General features: G+C 47.4%; 1 protein-coding gene across 26 annotated transcripts in view; it reads left to right on the top strand.

The window, feature by feature from the left end:
* The window catches only part of LOC140388298 (contactin-4-like), a 3617424-nt gene that overhangs the window by 3429945 nt on the left and 165133 nt on the right, over positions 1-22346 (top strand). For all 26 annotated transcript variants that reach the window (XM_072472208.1, XM_072472210.1, XM_072472213.1 and 23 more), the window contains 3 exons: positions 6396-6511; positions 16606-16792; positions 17724-17836. In XM_072472208.1, coding sequence (XP_072328309.1) covers positions 6396-6511; positions 16606-16792; positions 17724-17836 — 416 coding nt within the window. The remainder of the gene's footprint in view (positions 1-6395; positions 6512-16605; positions 16793-17723; positions 17837-22346) is intronic.

Genomic DNA, 22346 nt, shown 5'->3' on the forward strand with positions numbered 1-22346 from the left:
CTTTATGCAAAGGTACCGGCCTGGCCTTACAAAATTTCAGAAGGGCTTCTGGGATCACGTGCAAAGTTGCTTTGGCGCCTATAATTTCCCCCAAAGCTTCTTGGAAGACCTCCGGGTATTTTTGGAGTACTCCACTCAACTGCCCGCTTCCACTCTGGAAAATTTTCATCCAATCTAAGTTTAGGTCTTTCAGCCAGTTCTGTCCTATTAATTTTGGTCCGGAGCCCTCAACTATCGTCAACGGTAATCTGAGCAATTGTTTGTCATATTCCACGGGTACATGAGCCGTGCCTAGAACTTCCAGGAGTTCCCCCGTGTAGGTTTTAAGTTTTGTCAATGTTTTTCTTAGGGTTAGTGGCTGGAGTCCATCTTTGATTTTTTAAAAATGCTGCCACTCCCATTACTGATACGGCCGCACCCGTGTCTATTTCCATTATTGTCAGCCGACCGTTCACCCGTGGGGTAATCTTAATAGGTTCTGCTTTCTTTGTCGCAATATTATATAATTGTTCCCCTTCGGAGGAGGATGGGTCATCTAGGTTGTGTACTTCTCTGCGTCCCCACCTGCTATTCCTCTTTTGCCACCTCCTTCTAGGGTTTCTGTCGCTGTTATCCCACTCTGTCTGGTGCCAGAAACGGTCCTTCTTTGTTGGGGGAGCCTCAGCCGGTAGTTCCCTCTGTCTCCAGTTGGTCCTAGCAGACTTTGGGGCAGTTCTGGGGTTTTCCTTTGGCCCTCTAATCCTCAGGCTTTTCCTGAGGGTGGCTATCTGGTAGCTGGACCCATTGTGGTAGTCCCTCTCACAGGTATCTACCTCCATTGGCGTGCTCTGTAGTTCCTGCGCCCCACTTGCTGCCTTTTCTAGGGACAGTGCGAGCTGTAACGCCCGCCTGCAGTCTAGCTTCGTTTCCGCCAACAGGTCGTTTATGCCACACACTAACCGGTCCCGAAGCATTTCATTTAGCGTCGGGCCGAACTCACATTTTTCCGCCAGCCTTCTCAGGCGGGTCAAGAAATTTGTGACTGACTCTCTGTCTTCCCGCTTCATTGTGTAGAATCTGTACCTACGCAAAATGAGGGGTGGTTTTGGGTCATAGTGCTCTTCCACCAATTTCGTTAATTCTTGGAAAGGTATCGTGTCCGGCGTATCAGGAGAAGTTAGACTACGTGTAATGGCGAAGGCTGAGGGTCCGCACGCCGACAGCAGGATAACCCGTTTCCTTTCGTCCTTCATTATTGTTGTGTTGGGTGTTCCGATGCACAAATGATCCAACACGGCTGTAGATGGTACAACTCTGTTTTATTGTCTAAAACAATAACAACTACTAACTGCTGGCTGAGGTTTGTTCTTCACCAGCTAACCTGTGGACCCAGCCCTATTACTATCTTGGTGAGGCACTCAGCACATGGTCTATGTCTGAGTGGCACGCTGTGAGCTCTGTGCTCTGAGCTATCTCCTGGTAGAATGAGCGGGAACTGTGGTGTTCCCTGTTTTATAGTGCATGTGCTCTCACTGGTGATTGGCTGCGATGTTGTGTGTGTGTTGGTTGGTCCAACTACCTGCCCATCAGTGTGTGTGTGTGATTACACCATGATATGCTGATGTGGATATCATATGACATCCCCCCTTTTCACAAGGATATGTGCCTACATGCTAATAAATAGAAGTGTGTACTGAGTGCATCTGAGTATGTGTGTGGAATATTTACAACATGTACATGAGGCTAAACTATATACAGAGGAAGGTGTCAGGTGCAACAGAGCAACGAGGTTGTACCATAAACAAAACAAATGCAACCAGCAAACGACGAGAGAGAACTTCTGGAACGACAAGAAAGAAACACGTTAACAGTACTGTAAAACAATTCGAAAAAAAATGAAAATGAAAATTGCTTATTGTCACAAGCAGGCTTCAAATGAAGTTACTGTGAAAAGCCCCTAGTCGCCACATTCCGGCGCCTGTTCGGGGAGGCTGTTCCAGGAATCGAACCGTGCTGCTGGCCTGCCTTGGTCTGCTTTCAAAGCCAGCCCTGTGCTAAACAGCCCCTGAGTCCAATGTGAGTCCAATGTGCTAACAAGCTCATAAATCAAGTCTATCAGGTGGGCGACGAATTCGGGTTGACCGTTAGGGTGGCACACCACTCATCGCCCAGATCAATGCTGTGCACTGGCAGCGGCTGGTGGTTCCGACTTGGGGACATCCGGTTCTTGTGGATTACCGCAACGCGGAAGGGTTCCCTGTCTTCGGTATCACTGGTCTGCATGTTGTCAGGATGTGACTCAGTGTATGGGGGCTGAATAGCCCGCACGTCCCTGCGAGTCTGGCGGAATTGTTGAGAGTTGGCAGGTTGAGCTGCTCGACAGCAGGCAGCGTAGTGGCCCATCTAAACAGCGGAGGCATTGTCGTGCTTTGGCCGGACATTGCCGCTTTAAGTGGGCGGAGCCACAGTTGCCGCATGTGGTGACGTCATGGCGTTCGTTGTGCCACCGCGCATGCGCGGTGTGGTCTTGCGTAGAGTGTGCCTGCGCATCGCGTTCCTCTGCGTCAACATGCCCTCTTTTGGCGCGTACAAGCGGGGGAGGCCTCGGAAAGCGCGCAAAATGGCCGCCCTCGTCTGGGCCGCGGGCCGTGAGGAACTTGATCGACTGGACCCGCTCCGCCTCGTAGGACCCCTGCCGTGCCGTTTCGGCCACCTGGATTTGGGAGTACCGGCTGGTCGCGTTCTCGTGGAGGACGCAGGTCTCGATGGCAGTCGCTAGCGTGAGGCGCTTAATTTTGAGGAGCTGCTGGCGCAGGGTGTCCGGGATAACCCCAAAAACTATCTGATCCCGTATCATGGAGTCGGAGGTGGCCTCATAGCCGCAGGACTGCGCGAGGATACGGAGGTGTGTCAAGTAGGATTGAAAAGGCTCATCCTTACCCTGCAGGCGCTGCTGGAAGAGGTACCTCTTGAAGCTCTCATTGACTTCCACGCGGAAGTGTTCCTCGAATTTTAGAAGCACCGTCTTGTATTTTGTCTTGTCCTCGCCCTCCGCGAATGCCAGGGAGTTGTAGATGTGGATGGCATGTTGCCCCGCCGTGGAGAGGAGGAGGGAGATCTTCCTCGTGTCCGATGCATTCTCCCTGTCTGTGGCTTCTAGGAAGAGCTGGAAGCACTGTTTAAACAGCTTCCAGTTGACGCCAAGGTTTCCAGCGATTCGGAGCGGCTGCGGTGGGCTGATGTTGTCCATGGAGCAGGATGGCGGATTTCTGAAAGGGTGCAGGTAGGTCTCACAGTCGCTGGTTAGCTTCCACTACTGGTATCATGTCGTGTTGGGTGTTCCGATGCATAAATGATCCAACACGGCTGTAGATGGTACAACTCTGTTTTATTGTCTTAAACAATAACAACTACTAACTGCTGGCTGAGGTTCGTGCTTCACCAGCTAACCTGTGGACCCAGCCCTATCACTATCTTGGTGAGGCACTCAGCACATGCTGTATGTCTGAGTGGCACGCTGTGAGCTCTGAGCTATCTCCTGGTAGAATGAGCGGGAACTGTGGTGTTCCCTGTTTTATAGTGCGTGTGCTCTCACTGGTGATTAGCTGCAATGTTGTGTGTGTGTTGGTTGGTCCAATTACCTGCCCATCAGTGTGTGTGTGATTGCACCATGATATGCTGATGTGGATATCATGACAATTATCTCATTGGCCTGGAAGAAGTAACACATTCTCTCCACATACTGGGACCAGCCCTCAATAGTCGGGTTGAATGCATCTAACCTCCCAAAAAACGGCATTTTTGAAATAGCAAGGCTTACCCTCCGAGTGCGGCAGCTGGTCTCCGCAAGGTTCTTTGTTTACCTCGTTGCCACTGTAATAATCCACAGGAGGCAGGGGTTCTGTCACTACACCAGTATCTATTTGCAATAACTTGGGCAAAATTCTCCGGTATTGGCGCGATGTCCACCGACTGGCGCCCAAAATGGCGCAAATCAGTCAGGCATCGCGCCGCCACAAAGGTGCGGAATGCTCCGCATCTTGAGGGGCCGAGCCCCAACCTTAAAGGGCTAGGCCCACGCCGGACTAATTTCCGCCCCGCCAGCTGGCGGAAAAGGCCTTTGGTGCCCCGCCAGCTGGCGCGGAAATGACATCTCCGGGCGGCGCATGCGTGGGAGGGTCAGCGGCCTCTGACGGCATTCCCGCGCATGTGCAGTGGAGGGCGTCTCTTCCGCCTCCGCCATGGTGGAGACCGTAGCGAAGGCGGAAGGGACAGAGTGCCCCCACGGCACAGGCCCGCCCGCGGATCGGTGGGCCCCGATCGCGGGCCAGGCCACCGTGGGGGCACCCCCCGGGGCCAGATCGCCCCGTGCCCCCCCCCCCACAGGACCCCAGAGCCCGCCCGCGCCGCCTTGTCCCGTCGGTAAGGTAGGTGGTTTAATTTACGCCGCCGGGACAGGCATTTTAGCGGCGGGACTTCGGCCCATCCGGGCCGGAGAATCGCGGGGAGGGGCACGCCAACCGGCGCGGTGCGATTCCTGCCCCCGCCGAATGGTGGAGAATTCGGCAACCGGCGGGGGCGGGATTCACGCCAGCCCCCGGCGATTCTCCGACCCGGCGGGGGGTCGGAGAATCTCGCCCCTTATATACAAGAGCAGCTCCAAACAGTGCTGCTTGCATTCCAGTCAACTTAAGACTCCCTCACAAAGCCTACACAGGTGCTTAGAATGGGCCCCCTCAATGAGCTATCATTGAGGGAGCTCATACTCAAATTGGTCAACCAATAATGCCAATTGGAGGTCATTACACTGTTACTTTACATTTGTTTCATATTTAGACTTTTAAGTTTTTGGTATTGCTCAAAGTGTCAGCTTAAAATAGCAGTGAGGAAAACAATGCTCCTCAGTGAACAGTGCAAGCATCTGTGTATCCCTGTAACCAATAAAATGGAAGGATTGAGAAATACACAGCACAAGGAATGTAAAGGAAACATAAATTGAAGTGAATGATTTCAATGCCAAATCAGGTAGATAAAGAGAGGGGAAATGGTTGGATTAATAGAAAGAGGGGCATTCCAAAACAATTTACATATTTAAAGGGTGGGATTCTCTGTCCCGCCGTACCAGCTTTCTGGTGCAGCGCGCCCCTGCTGGTCGTAGGATTTTCCATCCCACCAGTCAGCCAATGGGGTTTCCCCATTATGGGCATCCCCACGGCGTCGGGGAATCCCCACGCGTGGATGGCACTGCCGGTGCAATGGAGAATCCCACCAGCATAGAATCCAGCCTGAAATCTTCAACAATTTATTTCTGAAGGAATGCGACTCCACATTTATTAGTTAATTTTCAGTGCTAGAGAGGTTCATAGCAATAGTTAACAATTACCACATTGTTAAAAGGGTACTTAAGCTTGAAGTGACAAGACTTAACACTTGTACCAAGAATGTAAACACAACAACTTAAGCCACACATTGCATGTCAATGATGATGTAGACAGTGAGGTGCCATTTTTCTGAAATGCAAACTGGAGCAGCAAAACCCAGGCAGCAATTTTGGATATTGGCATTTAACACCAGACTTGCTACTCACCTGATGTTGCTGTAGCATTCATGCATAAAAGCAAGTAACTGCCATTCACCTCACTATCATTTTGACAGCAAATTCCAGTTCTTTTCAGATTTTTGAGGGCATGAAATTCCCTTAACTGCTATATTTTTCTCTAGTTTTAGTGCGCGCAAACATATCTTGTCCCTCATCCTTACCCAAGCACCCAGCGATGCCACACTTGAAACAGTTGACGCGGTGTGCAAGATTAGTCAGAACACTATTTCTCTACCACTTATGTTTTTTATTCTTTTCATGAAAAACTGAGTGTGGCATGGTGGCGCAGTGGTTAGCACTGCTGCCTCACGCCACCAAGGACCTGGGTTTGATCCTGGCCCTAGATCATTGTCCGTGTGGAGTTTTGCACATTCTCTCCATGATTTTAATTGCATTTACACCGCCATCAGCTGCTATTTTCTGTTCACATCATATTTCCACATCTGGATTTTCTCAAATTTCATTTCATGGTCACGATTCTTTTGTGAAAGAAGAGGAGTACCTAGCCAAGAATATGTAAACACGTGTGTGGGATGGCAAAAATCAGAAATGAATTTAAAATTTAGATGCAGCTTGACGTGGACTGCCCAGGTTTCTGCACTCTTTCTCAATGAGTTTTATAAATGACAATGAAACTCATTTAGATAGCAGTAAATTTTTAAACCTTAAGCCTGTCTGTTACTTGTCTCTCACAGGTTTGTCGGGTAAACCTATCTGTTGCCATCACAACTGGTGATCCAAGTCATCATGTAGTTAATACTCTTCGAATCGGCTTTGTCCCTGGTGTGCTCACGGTCTTCTCCTTCTTGTAACCTAGAACCCACGGCAGCACCATTCAATGTCTCAGCCAGAAGCCTGTCAGCTTCAGAGGTGCAAGTTTTCTGGGAAGCTGTTCCCTGGGAGACAAGCAAAGGAAAAGTGCGGGGTTATGAGGTAAGGAAAATTAATCCTGTCATTAGTTCTGAAGGATGGAAAGAATCCATGTAATTACAGCTAAAGTTCATGCAAATCAACAGGGTCTTTTGGGAATAATTTATCTCAGAAAATGAATCCATAATGAGTTGTCACTGATATGAAGAGTCAGTGGGAAAGCAAGCCAATTGATTTTGATGCGAAAAGTCATTCGCCTAATGACTGAAAGAATGATGATGCATTGCACATTGTAAGTTGTTCTTCTGTTGCTAAATAATTGGCAAAGGGTCTCAGTCTATGGGCGGGATTTACCGTCCAACCTGCCGCATGTTTTTTTGGGGAGGCGGCGCCTGTCAGCGGGATGTTCTGGTCCCGCCGATGTCAACAGGATTTCCTGTTGACTGCACCCCTCATTGCCAGGAAACCCATGTGCTGTAGGTGGGACTGAAATATCCCGCCGCCGTGAACAGCCGATGAATCCTGCCCAATATCAAGGTTAAATAGATGAGAAGGCAAGGCCAGCACGGTGGCTCATTGGTTAGCAGTGCTGCCTCACGGAGCCGAGGTCCCAGGTTCGATCCCGGTTCTGGGTCACTGTCCATGTGGAGTTTGATCATTCTCCCCGTGTTTGTGTGGGTTTCGCCCCCACAACCCAAAAATGTTAAGGCTAGGTGGATTGGCCACTCTAAATTGCCCCTTAATTGGAAAAATGAATTGGGAACTCTAAATTTACTTAAAGAAAAATAGGTGAGAAGGCAACTTCAGATTTATTCCAATGTTCTGCACCATTCACAACTCCTCAGGTACTGAAGTAATCTGTATCTAAATAATACAGCAAGAACTGGACAATATCCAGACTTGGACTGGCAAGTGACAAGTAACGTTCTCACTACACAAGTGCCAAGTAACGTTCTCACTACACAAGTGCCAGGCAATGACCATCTCCAACACGAGAGAATCTAATTATCACCCCATGACATTAAATGTCACTACTATCGCTGAATTCATCATTATCAACATCCTGGGGGTTACCGTTTGCCAGAAACGTTACTGGACTCGCCATGTAAATACTGTGACAACAAGATCAGGACAGAGACTAGAAATCCTGCAGCAAGTAACTCACCTCCTGACTTCCAAAAGCCTGTCCACAAGGCGCAAGTCAGAAATGTAATGGAATAGACTTCCAGTGATGGCCATGAAGTGGGCGGTCACACATAAGGTGGCTCCTGCCTGGGGATTTTGTGCAAGTGAAAAAATGAAAAAGAAGAGTGAGAGTTGTCCTCCGGTGAGGGATATCTAAAGATTACCATATGAGGAATGTGTCGAGTAAAGGGCCCTCATCAGACTCAGAAGACACAAGTTGAACAGGTGGGGAAACATGACAGATGAATCTGTGTCATCGTTGCCTGCTCAGTGGATGACTGAAAGGTTGTTGGAGTTTCTGACGGGCGAGATTAGAAAGCAGAGACAGGTGGTCACGGATGATTTGGCAAAAGTGACTGAGCCAATTCAGCTCTGGAAAGGGTGGAACACAGGTTGGAGGCGCAGTACCCATCGATTCAGAAGGTGGAGGTGATGATCTCGGATCATGATAATCCTTGGGGTCAGAAGTGACAATGTTGGAGGAGGGGCAACAAACAATGAAGGGCAAGATCGATGAGCTGGAGGCTCCAGATGACAAATTTGAGGATCGTCGGGCTGCCGGAGGGCATAAAAGGTGCGAAGGCCGCAGAGTACGCGGCAAAGATGTTTGAGCAGCTGGTGGGGGAGGAGATGTTTGCATGCCCTCCCGAAGTGGACCGGGCCCACCGGTCATTGAAAAAGAAGGCCAGATCTGTGGAGCCACCATGGATGATCATAGTCCCACTCCACAGGTACTTAGACAAAGAAATGATCCTGAGGTGAGCGAAGGAAACGCGAGAGTGCAGATCGGAAAGCCACACTGTTAGAATTTACCAACACTTAAGAGCGGCACTGACGAAAAGGCAAGTTGGGTTTAATGAGGCCAAGTCTTCAAATCTTTTTTGGTAGGATTAACAAACTGATCTTGACCTTTGTATGGGCGGGTAAGATCCTTGGGGTCCGGCGGGCATTTCTACAAAGAGATAGGCAATCGGGGAAGGGGGGAGTTCGTTTCACCTAATTTGATTAATTGCTATTGGCTGGCAAACATTGAGAAAGTACGGAGATGGGTCGTGGACAAGAGATCAGTTTGGGGGTGGATGGAGAAGGCTCCTTGTATAAGATCATGTTTGAGAACAGTGGTGATGGCTCTTCTTCCATTCTCCCTGGCCAAGTATTCTATGAACCCAGTGGTAATAGTTTCTCTAATGATATGGAACCAGTTTAGGCAGCATTTTAAGCTGGAATCCACGTTGTTAAAGGCAGTGATATGTAGGAACCATGGACTTATTACAGCGGGAATGGACTCGTCCTACAGGGTCTGGGAACCGGAGTGGGTAGAGAGGTTTAGGGATTCATTCGTGGAGGGTAGGTTTGCAACCAGGAAGAACTGGTGGAGAAATTCCAGTTTCTGGGCAGAAATGGGTTTGGGTATCTCCAGGTCCGGAACTTTGTTCGGAAGGAGATTTCTACATGTCCTCGATTGCTGTCCCCTTCTCTGATAGATAAGGTAGTGTCTTTGGATGAGATAGGGAAATGGAAAATCTCTGATACCTTTGGGCAGTTGATGGAGAGGAGAGGGCTTCGCTGGAGGAGATGAAGAGAAAATGGGAGGATGAGTTGCATTGTGCATTTAAGGGGGCATGTAGAGTGAGGCCTTACACAGGCTAAACTCTATCTCCTTGTGTGCAGATTGAGCCTTATCCAGTTTGAAGTAGTGCACAGAGCGCATATGACCAAAACATACATGAATGGGTTCTTCCCGGGGGTGGAGGATAGATGGGAACGTTGTTGAAGGGGACCGGCGAACCACTTGCACATATTTTAGTCCTGCTTCCTTTTTTAAGATTATGGCATAGATTTGGAGGGGGGGGGGGGTTAAAAGTGCTGTCGTGACCATGGATGGCAAGCTTTGGGCTATCGGATGATCCGGGGCTGCAGGAGGGGAAGAAGGCTGATGTCTTGGCCTTCGTCTGTTTGATAGCCCAGAGGAGGGTTCTGCTTGGGTGGTAGACATCGGAGACACCTAAGACATCGACTTGGTTGAGGCACCTGTCGGAGATTTTACACCTTGAAAAAAAAATCAACTATGCCGTTAGGGGGTCAAGGGCGGGGGGGGGGGGGATTCTATTCGAGGTGGAGGCTGTTTATTTTCTTTGTCAGAAAGTTAGTGGTGGGGAGGGGTGAATGGGGTGGGAGAGGGAGGGGCTGAATAAAAGAGTGACATTTGGGATTGGTTGGTGGGGATATTTTTTATAAAACTTGTATAAAGTTGAGTGTCTGTTGTGTATGTCGTAAAATGGAAAATTTCTTGAATGAAAATAATTTCCAAAAAAACAGACTCATGGAATACTCACCACGTTCTGGATGAGTGCAGCTCCAACAACACTCAAGAAGCTTGACACCATCCAGGACAAAACAGTCCACTTCATTGCTACTACTCCCACAAACATCAATCCATCCACCAACAACGAACAGTTGCAGCCATCTACAATAAGCACTGCAGGAACTCACCAAGGTTCCTTCGGCAGTATTTTCCATACCCACAATCATGACCATCTAGCAGGACAAGAGCAGCAGACAAATGGGAACCAGATCCTGGAATTCCCTCCTTAACAGCACCGTGAATGTACTAAACCACATGGACTGCAGCAGTTTGAGAAGGCAGCTTACAACCACCTTTTCAGGGGCAATTAGGGTCAGGCAACAAATACTGGCTGAGCCTGTGAAATCCGCATCCCTTTAATGAAATAAAAACAGATCTAAAATTACTGAGTGATTGTAAAATGAATTGTTTGTGTCTAAAACATTGCTTAATGTAAAGTTATGCATGTTTTAATTGAAAGAGCCATATACTTAAATGTTTTGAACTCCCATTCCCTGGTCTTGAGTCCCCATCCAACCCTGGGGAAGAGAGTGTCCCTCCTCTCCTCAGCGGGGTCCTGCTTTCGGTTAATCTCCCATTCTAGGAACCTTGGAACAGGTCTTTTAGGAGCCATTCCCTTGGCTGAAATGATAGTCTGGGCTGAGTAAAGCACTTAAAAGCTGCTCCAGCTTGTCAGGCTCTGAACGCAAATCCTGACTCCAGTGAATCAGGTGCCAAGGGGCCAGAAATCGGTGGGCTGCATGTGGGCTGCGTGCTGGCCCATTTGGACGACCTGAATTTCTCCTGGCCAGTGCTGCGAGAGAGAGCGTGCAGTTCCGGTGATTCTACACCGGCGGCAGCACCTAGTCTCCAGAACGGAGGAGAATCCAGCCCACAGTTACTGCAATAGCAGAAAACCTTGCTCTAATAGCATATGATACCTAATGGACCTAATTACTGTCTAATTATTTCTGAAGAGCTAAACATCCTTTGGAATTGATGATTGGAATTTTTCTTCAGAAATGAGCATGATTGGAAAACCCTTCATGAATCATATTTAAATCCCACCAGCCAAGCAACTCACTCATCTGCAGAGCAAACACATTCTCACTGTACTGTAACAGACTCCTACATCAACACTCATGGGGGCAAATGTAAATTTCTCAGAGACATTCAGCCTGGAATATCTGAGTACTCCTTGGAGATTAGACTGTCCCACTTTCCTCCACATCTAACAGGCAAAGATGACTATGTGGATATTCACATTTTTATTAATTAAAAATCAAATAAGCACCTGTCTTAGTCAATGTCTCTCGTATAAATGGTACTATATCACCTATTGCCTATTTTAATAGGAGCAAAATATTGGGATGTGGCTACACATGTGCAGAGGGGCCATGTTGGATTTCCCCAATTAAGACAGCTTGCCAAGGAACAGACTAACCTCAATGCAAATTTCAGCAATATCCAGACCTTTTCAATTTCATTTTACAATCCCCGCTTTGGGCAATCACGTGTTTTCATTTAATCTCATTTCCCTTCAGGTAACTAATGTCTACCCATTCGGTGCTCATTTGATGTTTCTTTACAGAATGCTGTCTGAAGATCAAAACCCAAAATAGAATTGATTCATGGATATTATTGTCCAAAAACTGTCACTTTGGAACATTGTTTATTTATTTATTTAAATTTTTTTTGGGGGGAATTGAAATTGTTGAAGTTAACCGAAGGTTTAAGACATGGCAGGAGATCTCAGACCCGTGTCATGTTCCTCGTGTGCGATGTGGGAGCTCAGGGACACGTCCACTGTCCCTGGCTCCTTCACGTGCAAGAAGTGTGTCCAGTTGCAGCTCCTGTTAGACCGCTTGACGGCTCTGGAGCTGCGGATGGACTCACTTTGGAGCATCCGCGATGCTGAGGACGTCGTGGATAGCACGTTTAGCGAGTTGGTCACACCGCAGGTGAAAGGTACTGAGGGAGATAGTAAATGGGTGACCAAAAGACAGAGCAAGAGTAGGAAGGCAGTGCAGGTGTCCTCTGGGGTCATCTCCCTGCAAAACAGATATACCGCTTTGGATACTGTTGAGGGAGATGTTTCACCAGGGGAAGGCAGCAGCAGCCAGGTTCATGGCACCATGGCTGGCTCTGCTGCGCAGCTGGGCAGGAAGAAGACTGGCAGGGCTATAGTGATAGGGGACTCAATTGTAAGGGGAATAGACAGGCGGTTCTGCGGACGCAATCGAGACTCCAGGATGGTATGTTGCCTCCCTGGTGCAAGGGTCAAGGATGTCTCGGAGCGGCTGTAGGACATTCTGGGGGGGGGGAGGGTGAACAGCCAGCTGTCGTGGTGCACATAGGCACCAACGATATAGGTAAAAAATGGGACGAGGTCCTACAAGCTGAATTTAGGGAGCTAGGAGTTAAACTAAAAAGTAGGACCTCAAAGGTAGTAATCTCAGGATTGCTACCAGTGCCACGAGCTAGTCAGAGTAGGAATGTCAGGATAGAGAGGATGAATACGTGGCTCAAGAGATGGTGCAATAGGGAGGGATTCATATTCCTGGGACATTGGAACCGGTTCTGGGGTAGGTGGGACCAGTACAAACCGGACGGTCTGCACCTGGGCAGGACTGGAACCGATGTCCTAGGGGGGGTGTTTGCTAGAGCTGTTGGGGAGAGTTTAAACTAATGTGGCAGGGGGATGGGAACCGATGCAGGAAGTTGGAAAGTAGTAAAACAGGGACAGAAATAAAAGGCAGTAAGGGGGAAAGTGTAAGGCAGAGAAGCCATAGTCAAAAATCAAAAAGGGCGACAGTACAAGGTACAGTGACTGAGGGGAGCTCAGTGAATAGGACCAGGAATACTAAAAGAAATAAAACGGGAAGTGAAAACATTAATGGTAAGCAACGTGGCAGGTTGTCACAGGAAGATATGGGTTCGACGACAAGGAAAATGAGGAGAAAGGTTAAGAGGAAATATAACCTAGGAGAGGTTACTGATCGAGGTGTTAAGATTAAGAACAGAGGTAAAAAAAGCCAACATAAGTGTACTTTACCTGAATGCTCGTAGTATTCGGAATAAGGTAAATGAGTTGATGGCGCAAATCATCGTGAATGACTATGATTTAGTGGCCATTACTGAAACATGGTTAAAGGATGGTCACGACTGGGAGTTAAATATCCGAGGGTATCAAACTTTTCGGAAGGACAGAGTGGATGGTAAGGGAGATGGTGTAGCTCTGTTATTTAAGGATGACATCCGGGCAACAGTAAGGGATGACATCGGTGCTATGGAGGATAAGGTTGAATCCATTTGGGTGGAAATCAGGAATAGTAAGGCAAAAAAGTCACTGATAGGAGTAATCTATAGGCCACCAAATAGTAACATTATGGTGGGGCAGGCAATATACAAAGAAATAACAGATGCATGTAGAAATGGTACAGCAGTTATCATGGGGAATTTTAATCTACATGTTGATTGGTTTAACCAGGTCAGTCAAGGCAGCCTTGAGGAGGAGTTTATAGAATGTATCCGCGATAGTTTCCTCGAACAGTATGTAATGGAACCTACAAGGGAACAAGCGGTCCTGGATCTGGTTGTGTGTAATGAGACAGGATTGATTCAGGATCTCATAGTTAGGGATCCTCTCGGAAGGAGCGATCACAATATGGTGGAATTTAAAATACTGATGGAGGGTGAGAAGGTAAAATCAAGCACTAGTGTTTTGTGCGAAAACAAAGGAGATTACAATGGGATGAGAGAAGAACTAGCTATGGTAGACTGGGAGCAAAGACTTTATGGTGAAACAGTTGAGGAACAGTGGAGAACCTTCCAAGTGATTTTTCACAGTGCCCAGCAAAGGTTTATACCAACAAAAAGGAAGGACGGTAAAAAGAGGGAAAATGGACCGTGGATATCTAAGGAAATAAGGGAGAGTATCAAATTGAAGGAAAAAACATACAAAGTAGCAAAGATCAGTGGGAGACTAGAGGACTGGGAAATCTTTAGGGGGCAACAGAAAGTTACTAAAAAAGCTATAAAGAAGAGTAAGATAGGTTATGAGAGTAAACTTGCTCAGAATATAAAAACAGATTGTAAAAGTTTCTACAAATACATAAAACAAAAAAGAGTGGCTAAGGTCCTTTAGAGGATGAGAAGGGAGATTTAATAATGGGAGATGAGGAAATGGCTGAGGAACAGAACAGGTTTTTTGGGTCGGTCTTCACAGTGGAAGACACAAATAACATGCCAGTGACTGATGGAAATGAGGCTATGACAGGTGAGGACCTTGAGAGGATTGATATCACCAAGGAGGTAGTGATGGGCAAGCTAATGGGGCTAAAGGTAGACAAGTCTCCTGGCCCTGATGGAATGCATCCCAGAATGCTAAAAGAGATGGCTAGGGAAATTGCAAATGCACTAGTGATAATTTACCAAAATTCACTAGACTCTGGGGTGGTCCCGGCGGATTGGAAATTAGCAAACGTGACACCACTGTTTAAAAAAGGAGGTAGGCAGAAAGCGGGTAATTATAGGCCAGTGAGCTTAACTTCGGTAGTAGGGAAGATGCTGGAATCTATCATCAAGGAAGAAATAGCGAGGCATCTGGATGGAAATTGTCCCATTGGACAGACGCAGCATGGGTTCATAAAGGGCAGGTCGTGCCTAACTAATTTAGTGGAATTGTTTGAGGACATTAACAGTACGGTAGATAACGGGGAGCCAATGGATGTGGTATATCTGGATTTCCAGAAAGCCTTTGACAAGGTGCCACACAAAAGGTTGTTGCATAAGATAAAGATGCATGGCATTAAGGGGAATGTAGTAGCATGGATAGAGGATTGGTTAATTAATAAAAAGCAAAGAGTGGGGATTAATGGGTGTTTCTCTGGTTGGCAATCAGTAGCTAGTGGTGTCCCTCAGGGATCAGTGTTGGGCCCACAACTGTTCACAATTTACATAGATGATTTGGAGTTGGGGACCAAGGGCAATGTGCCCAAGTTTGCAGACGACACTAAGATAAGTGGTAAAGCAAAACATGCAGAGGATACTGGAAGTCTGCAGAGGGATTTGGATAGGCTAAGTGAATGGGCTAGGGTCTGGCAGATGGAATACAATGTTGACAAATGTGAGGTTATCCATTTTGGTAGGAATAACAGCAAAAGGGATTATTATTTAAATGATAAAATATTAAAACATGCTGCTTTGCAGAGAGACCTGGGTGTGCTAGTACATGAGTCACAGAAAGTTGGTTTTCAGGTGCAACAGGTGATTAAGAAGGCAAATGGAATTTTGTCCTTCATTGCTAGAGGGATGGAGTTTAAGACTAGGGAGGTTCTGCTGCAATTGTATAAGGTGTTAGTGAGGCCACACCTGGAGTATTGTGTTCAGTTTTGGTCTCCTTACTTGAGAAAGGATGTACTGGCACTGGAGGGTGTGCAGAGGAGATTCACTAGGTTAATCCCAGAGCTGAAGGGGTTGGATTACGAGGAGAGGTTGAGTAGACTGGGACTGTACTCGTTGGAATTTAGAAGAATGAGGGGGGATCTTATAGAAACATATAAGATTATGAAGGGAATAGACAGGATAGATGCGGGCAGGTTGTTTCCACTGGCGGGTGAAAGCAGAACTAGGGGGCATAGCCTCAAAATAAGGGGAAGTAGATTTAGGACTGAGTTTAGGAGGAACTTCTTCACCCAAAGGGTTGTGAATCTATGGAATTCCTTGCCCAGTGAAGCAGTAGAGGCTCCTTCATTAAATGTTTTGAAGATAAAGATAGATAGTTTTTTGAAGAATAAAGGGATTAAGGGTTATGGTGTTCGGGCCGGAAAGTGGAGCTGAGTCCACAAAAGATCAGCCATGATCCCATTGAATGGTGGAGCAGGCTCGAGGGGCCAGATGGCCTACTCCTGCTCCTAGTTCTTATGTTCTTATGTAACCTATTACCTCAGTTAATGTTATGGAGAAAGTAGGGCTAAATTTCAGTTGGGCCCTGAGTCTTTGGGAAAGAAAAGATTTCACTTCCAAAAGGTTGGCACTGCTCCACAGTAGTTGGACTGCTCGCGTGGGCACTCGAAATTTTCTGAAAATGGTAGGAATCATTGCGACATACAGAATCAATGGTCCAATTTTACCGAACACATTTCTTCAGTTCAGATAATGTCATTATATTTTTGTTTGTGGTACCTGTGAGACTGTTTAAAATGTAAATTACTGCTGATAGTATAGTGATCAGTTGTAGCTAATTGGTGAACCTACTCAGATGTGCCATTTTTCACTATTGGAGAATAATTAAATACGAATAAATGTATTAGCATGAGCACACAGAACTCACCTTCTTGTACAGCTTTTATTATCGCATGAAGTTTCCAGATCGCATATTTCAATAGGTTTCAGGTCATTTATTTTTAAATTTGTTTCGTAATCATATTTTCTTTCAGACTAGTTGTGAACAATGGCGGGAAGTTATCAGTCACTATCTCTTTTGAATGCTTTGCTGTTTTGCCTGATGATGATTAGTGTTTGTAGCACTGCCATTAATATTGAACTCTGTGTTTTGTGACCTGGTGTTATTCTGCTTCAGATTACTTCCTGTAGATGCCCTGATTCTTTGTATTTTGTTCTGAAGATATGGTACTGGGCAGATGAGGAGAACGAAGAGACAGCAGCCAAACATAAGTCAAACGGAAACAATACTTCAGCAAGGGTCACAGGATTGAAGGGCAGCACACTGTATTACCTGATGGTTAAAGCATACAGCAGTGCCGGAACAGGGCCTGCCAGCCTTCCAGTTAATGTCACTACTCGGAAACCACGTGCGTATTTCAGGAATAGAACAAAAACTGGCTTCAATACTGAAATGTGTTTTAAATGGGTTTTCTTATAATAATCTTTATTATTATCACAAATAGGCTTACATTAACACTGCAATGAAGTTACTGTGAAAATCCCATTGTCGCCACATTCCAACACCTGTTTGGGTATGCTGGGGGAGAATTCAGAATATCCAATTCATCTAACAGCACGTCTTTCGGGACTTGTGGGGGGAAACCGGAGTGCCCGGAGGAAACTGACGCAGACACGGGGGGAACGTGCAAATTTCGCACATTGACCAAAGCTGGGAATCGAACCTGAGACGCTGGTGCTGTGAGGCAACAGTGCTAACCACTGTGCTACCGTGCCGCCCCAGATTGTCCCTCTCAGAGTGGGTTGTGAGGCGTGAAAACCTGCAATCCCCCCCCACCCCCGCCTTAAAGTTGCTCATGCAGCTGAATTCACAAAAGCCATTCTGACGAAGGTGCCTCTGCAACTGTTAAGCTCACCCACCAACCATTTCTGTTTCTTCTTCTGTTTCCAGCCTTTATAATTCTTCTCTTCAAAAAAAAATCTTGAGTTCATGAACTAAATAAAGAAATCAAGAACATGCAACTATATAGCACCTTTCTCCCCAGTGTTTCAACTCTAATTAGTTACATTTTGAAGTTTGCTGCTGCGTGTCAGCAAAATCCCACAAATAGCAAATGGATAAATGACCAATAATTTGGTGTTCGCAGTGTTGGTTAAGGATAATCGTTACCCAGAACTTTTTCAAGTGGCATAATGGAATTGTGTACATCAACCTGGACTGCTACACATCAGTTTTGTTTCATTCTGCTTTTGAATTCCATCGCCCATAAAGCTCAAAGCTCTTGGCACACACTGTACTCTTTCACTGATATGTTGACTTACTATTTCCATGTCTCGCAGCACCAAGTCAAGCGCCTGGAAAACTATGGTGGGAATCAGCTAGCTCTAGAGTTGTGTTAAACTGGGATCATGTTAAAGCAATGGAAAATGAATCAGAAGTGACAGGATATAAAGTAAGTAATTCTGATAATCTACAAGAGAACAGCTGAGAGTTTAAAAAGCAGAATATTATTAGTATTGTATCAGAGCGTGCATGCTGTCCAGAGGACACCTAGGGTGAGGCTGAATGAAAATCAGACATCTTTCACAACCTGTGTGTAATAAAGTCATCATTGAGCAATCCCTGATGAAATGTAAATCCCTGTAAATTGCCACCAGAATTGCTCTTTATTCATTTCACAGTTTTTTTTCCATTTGCCATATTTGGTAATATTTGGAAACCAGCACTTTGCAATATTTGTTGTAGATAATTTGCCTTATTTGAGGTCTAAGAAAATTTGGCGAGAAATGAGACTGTGTTATCCATCTGAGTGAATGTATTATCAATGATTTAACTGGTTCACACCTGCATCGCTTCACTGCCCCCCCCCCCCGACACATGCACACCACACGAGATAGACGCTCCTGTATACTTGCAAAAGGTTTTGAGCCTTGTGAACATTCCAAACTCCGACCTTGCTTATTGCAGCAAATCAATTTTTGTGTACATGCTTCTCCGACCTAGTTCAATTTACTTCCCATGGGGAGCTCCCGAGAAGGATTTATGGGGTCTTCAGTGGCACTCTATTATTTGCATAGGAAATCTGAAGTTTGTTTAATGTTGATCCCTAAAGTTTACAATAACCAGGACACACAGTTTCACTTTCCACTGATCAGCATCATTTTAGTCCCCAGCCTTGCACAGGGAAGGAGAAGCTGGAAATTGCTGCTTTGCCCCAGAGGTTAATGATTCTCGGTCTGTCATGTTAACAAGGAGACAGTGTCCAGCCTTCAGTGAGCATACTTGGCTCATTTGTCATGGACAAGAGGTGATGCAAGAACTAGTACAGCCATCAAAACCATCCTTCTCAGTAGTGGCCTTAACAGTTCTGGGGGCATTTTACCAACCTGAGTGGCAGTGTCCTAACTTCAGTGTAACTATCCTAATTTCAGTGACAATTTCCTAACATCGGCAGTAACCTAGTAACAAGTGTATGGCAACACCACAACCTGCAAGTCATGTACCAGCCTGATTTGGAAATCTATTGGTGTTCCTTCACTGATGCTGGGTGTATCAGCACCACATGAACTACAGCAGTTCTAGACTTCCCAAGGGCATTCAGGGATGGGCAATAAATCCTGGACTTAGCAGCGATGCTCAAAACCCATGAATGAATGAAAGAAAAGTAGCAAGTCTGTTAACTTCAGTACAACTCATTAATCTCGATGACAGGTCACTGACAAATATTTTTCAGAGAAGTTTGACTTAGATTTCTTAATTCGAAAGCAAGGTGCTGCAAATCAGAGATAAAAAAGGAAAATTCTAGAAATACTCAGCACATCAGGCGATACCGATCAAGTTATCGAGCATTTTCTCTTTCGTGTGATGCGCTATTTTGCAAATAATTCTTACCTGTGACATTTTGTCAAATGCATGTCGACACTTTTAATAAATTAAGTAGATGGATGATGGTAATTTAAGTTAAGTAAATGGTCAATAAGTTGTGGCATTGATGTATATCACAACTGTTAACCATTTCTCTACTGCTGCAGCAGTGTCTGCCCAGGTACAATGTAGCAGTGAATATCAATGTGCGAGCTTCTGTTGCTTTTGCTTTCATAATGCTCAACCCTGACAAAGGTACTTTGGAACAGGAATTTACCAAAGGTGGCATGTTCAAACATAAACCATCAGAGACTTATTTTTAAAAATATTTGTATTTGTTTTTTTAGCATTTCAACATTTTGTACAAAAAAAATGCAATAACAGAATCTCTTCCCCCCTCCCCCCCACTCCCTACGCTGTTAACCAACACTCCAATAACTCAAAGAATAGCCGCCCCATCCCTACCTCGCCAACCCACCCTTCCTCCTCGCAGCTGACGGTAACCAACTCTTTAAAGGGAAGAATAAACAGACCCCGGGCGGGATTCTCCAATCCCACGGCAGAGTGTCCACGCCATTGTAAACACCGTCGCGTTTTACGACGCCGTGAACGGGCCGCTCCCATGTCTAATTCTGGCCCCTACAGGGGGCCAGCACGGCGCTGGAGCGGTTCGTGCCGCTCCAATTGCAGATCCCGACATGAACTGTGCGCCGTGAGATCCGCGCATGCGCAGTTACGCCGGCGCCAATGAGGACATGTGCAGTGGCGCCGGCACCAACACGCGCATGCGCAGTGGCCTCCTTCAACGTGCTGGCCCCGACGCAACATGGCGCAGGGCTACAGGGGCCGGCGCATAGGAAAGGAGGACCCCAGCCACAGAGGCCGGCCCGCCGATCGTTGGGCCCCGATCGCGGGCCAGGCCCCATCGGAGGGGTTGGAGCCCCCTCACCCCCCCCCCCACACACACACACAGGCCGCCCCCCGACACTGCGTGCAGAGTTCGCGCCGGCTGCGACCAAGTGTGGACGGCGCCGACTGGACTCTGCCTTTTAGAGCGGCCGCTCGGCCCATCAGGGCCAGACAATCGGCAGCCTGGCCACGTAGAGCGGCCCACGACCAGCGCCGTGCCAAACGCGCTGGCGCCAGTGGCGCCGATTCTCCGCTCTGCAGCCCGGCCCGGGGGTGGGAGAATCCTGCCCCCCCGTCTCTTGTGGAACCCCCCAATCGCCCCATCCAGCTAAACCTAACCTCCAAATACAGGAACTCCATCAAGTCACCAAGTCACACTGAGGCATTGGGCGGAGAGGCTGACCTCTATCCCAACAGACCCTGCCTGCGAGCAATCAGCGAGGCGAAGGCTAAACGTCTGCCCCCGTTCCCATCTGCAGCTGCAGCAAGTTCGACACTCCAAACATGGCCCCCAGGGAACTGGGTTCCAAATCAAAGTGCAAGATCGCCGACATGGTACTGAAAAACGACCCCCAAAATGTCTCCAGCTTTGGGCAGGACGAGAACATGTGTTGTCCGGACCTCTCCCACACCACTCGCAAGTATCCTCCACTCCCTCGAACAACCGGCTCATCCTCGACCTTGTCAGGTGAGCGCTGTGCACCACCTTTTAATTGTATTAACCCCAGCCTCGCATATGAGGTTGAGGCGTTCATCCTCCGCAACACCTCACACCACAACCCCTCCTCCAATGCCCCCCCCCCCCAGCTCCTCTTACAATTTGGCCTTAATCCTCTCCAGTGATGCCATATCCTCCTGCTAAATCTTCCCATAAATTGCTGAGGTGACACCCCCCCCCCCCCCCCCCCCCCCCCGCAACCGCATCATCGAAACCACCCCCTGAAACAACGAGAAGGGAGATGTCACCAGAAACGTTGGGAAAACCTTCTTTGCAAAATCGTACACCCACATATACTTAGAGGCCTCCCCCACCCCGCAGAATACCAAACTTCTCCCTCAACTCCTCCAAACTCGCAAACTGGCCTTCCAAAAAATAAGCCCTTCATTTCCATCAACCCCCACTCCTCCCATTCCCGAAACCTGGCATCCAGTCTCGCCAGCACAAACACATGATTCTCTCAAACCAGCATCAGCTTCAACCCCGCCCCTAACTTAAAAAATACTGCAGCGATTGCCTCCATATCTTCAGGATGGCTACCACCACTGTAGTACCCGATTATCTCCCTGGGGCAAACGGTAACAGGGGCGTTACCAGAGCCCGTATCCCCCGACCCCCTATAAGAGCCTGCCTCCATCCTCACCCACATCGCCTCTGGCGCCCTACACCAGCCCCACACCTTCTCGGTGTCCAACAGTAATACATCAGTTTTGGAAGAGTCACCCCCCCCCCCCGACTGTCGCCCTCTATATTCAATTTATGGAGCCGGGCCCAGCCCTGGGCCGCCTACACCTCCAGGCCACCTGAAGTGAGTAGTGGCCACATGAAACAGCAATCCCCCATCAAGCCAGCTCCCGCTCTCGGAGACAAAACTAAAAAGCACTCGCTCTTCTCCAAATTCAATTTGTATCTCGAAAAAGCCCCAAAGCGCTATAGCAGCCCTATTATATCCCCCACCATGGGACCTGGGTTAGAAATATACAACAAAAGGTCATCAGCAAACATGGACGTGTTTTGCTCCACCGCCCCCGCCCCCTCACTATCCCCCTCCACTTATGAGTGCCTGAGTGCAATGGCAAAGGGCTGTATCACCAGGGGGAACATGGGACACCCCTGCCTCGTTCCCCTCCAGGGCTGATAATATCCCAAGTTCATCTAATTTGTACAGACACTCGCCTTCGGTTCCTTATATAACAAGTCCACCCATGCCACAAACATAGGCCCAATCGCAAACCTTTCCACTGCAAACAAATAACTCCACTTTACTGGATCAAACGCCTTCACAGCCTCCACCGCTACCACCACCTCCATCTCCCCCTCCCCCTTCCGGTGGGGAGAGCACCACGTTTAACAAGTCCCCCACATTTGAGGACAACTGCCTACCCTTTACAAACCCCATCTGTTCCTCCCCAATCACCTGCAGAAGGCAGTCTTCCAACATTCAACAGAGATATTGGCCGATTTGACCAAC

The sequence above is a fragment of the Scyliorhinus torazame genome, chromosome 13, assembly GCF_047496885.1.
Source record: "Scyliorhinus torazame isolate Kashiwa2021f chromosome 13, sScyTor2.1, whole genome shotgun sequence".
Taxonomy (NCBI): domain Eukaryota; kingdom Metazoa; phylum Chordata; class Chondrichthyes; order Carcharhiniformes; family Scyliorhinidae; genus Scyliorhinus; species Scyliorhinus torazame.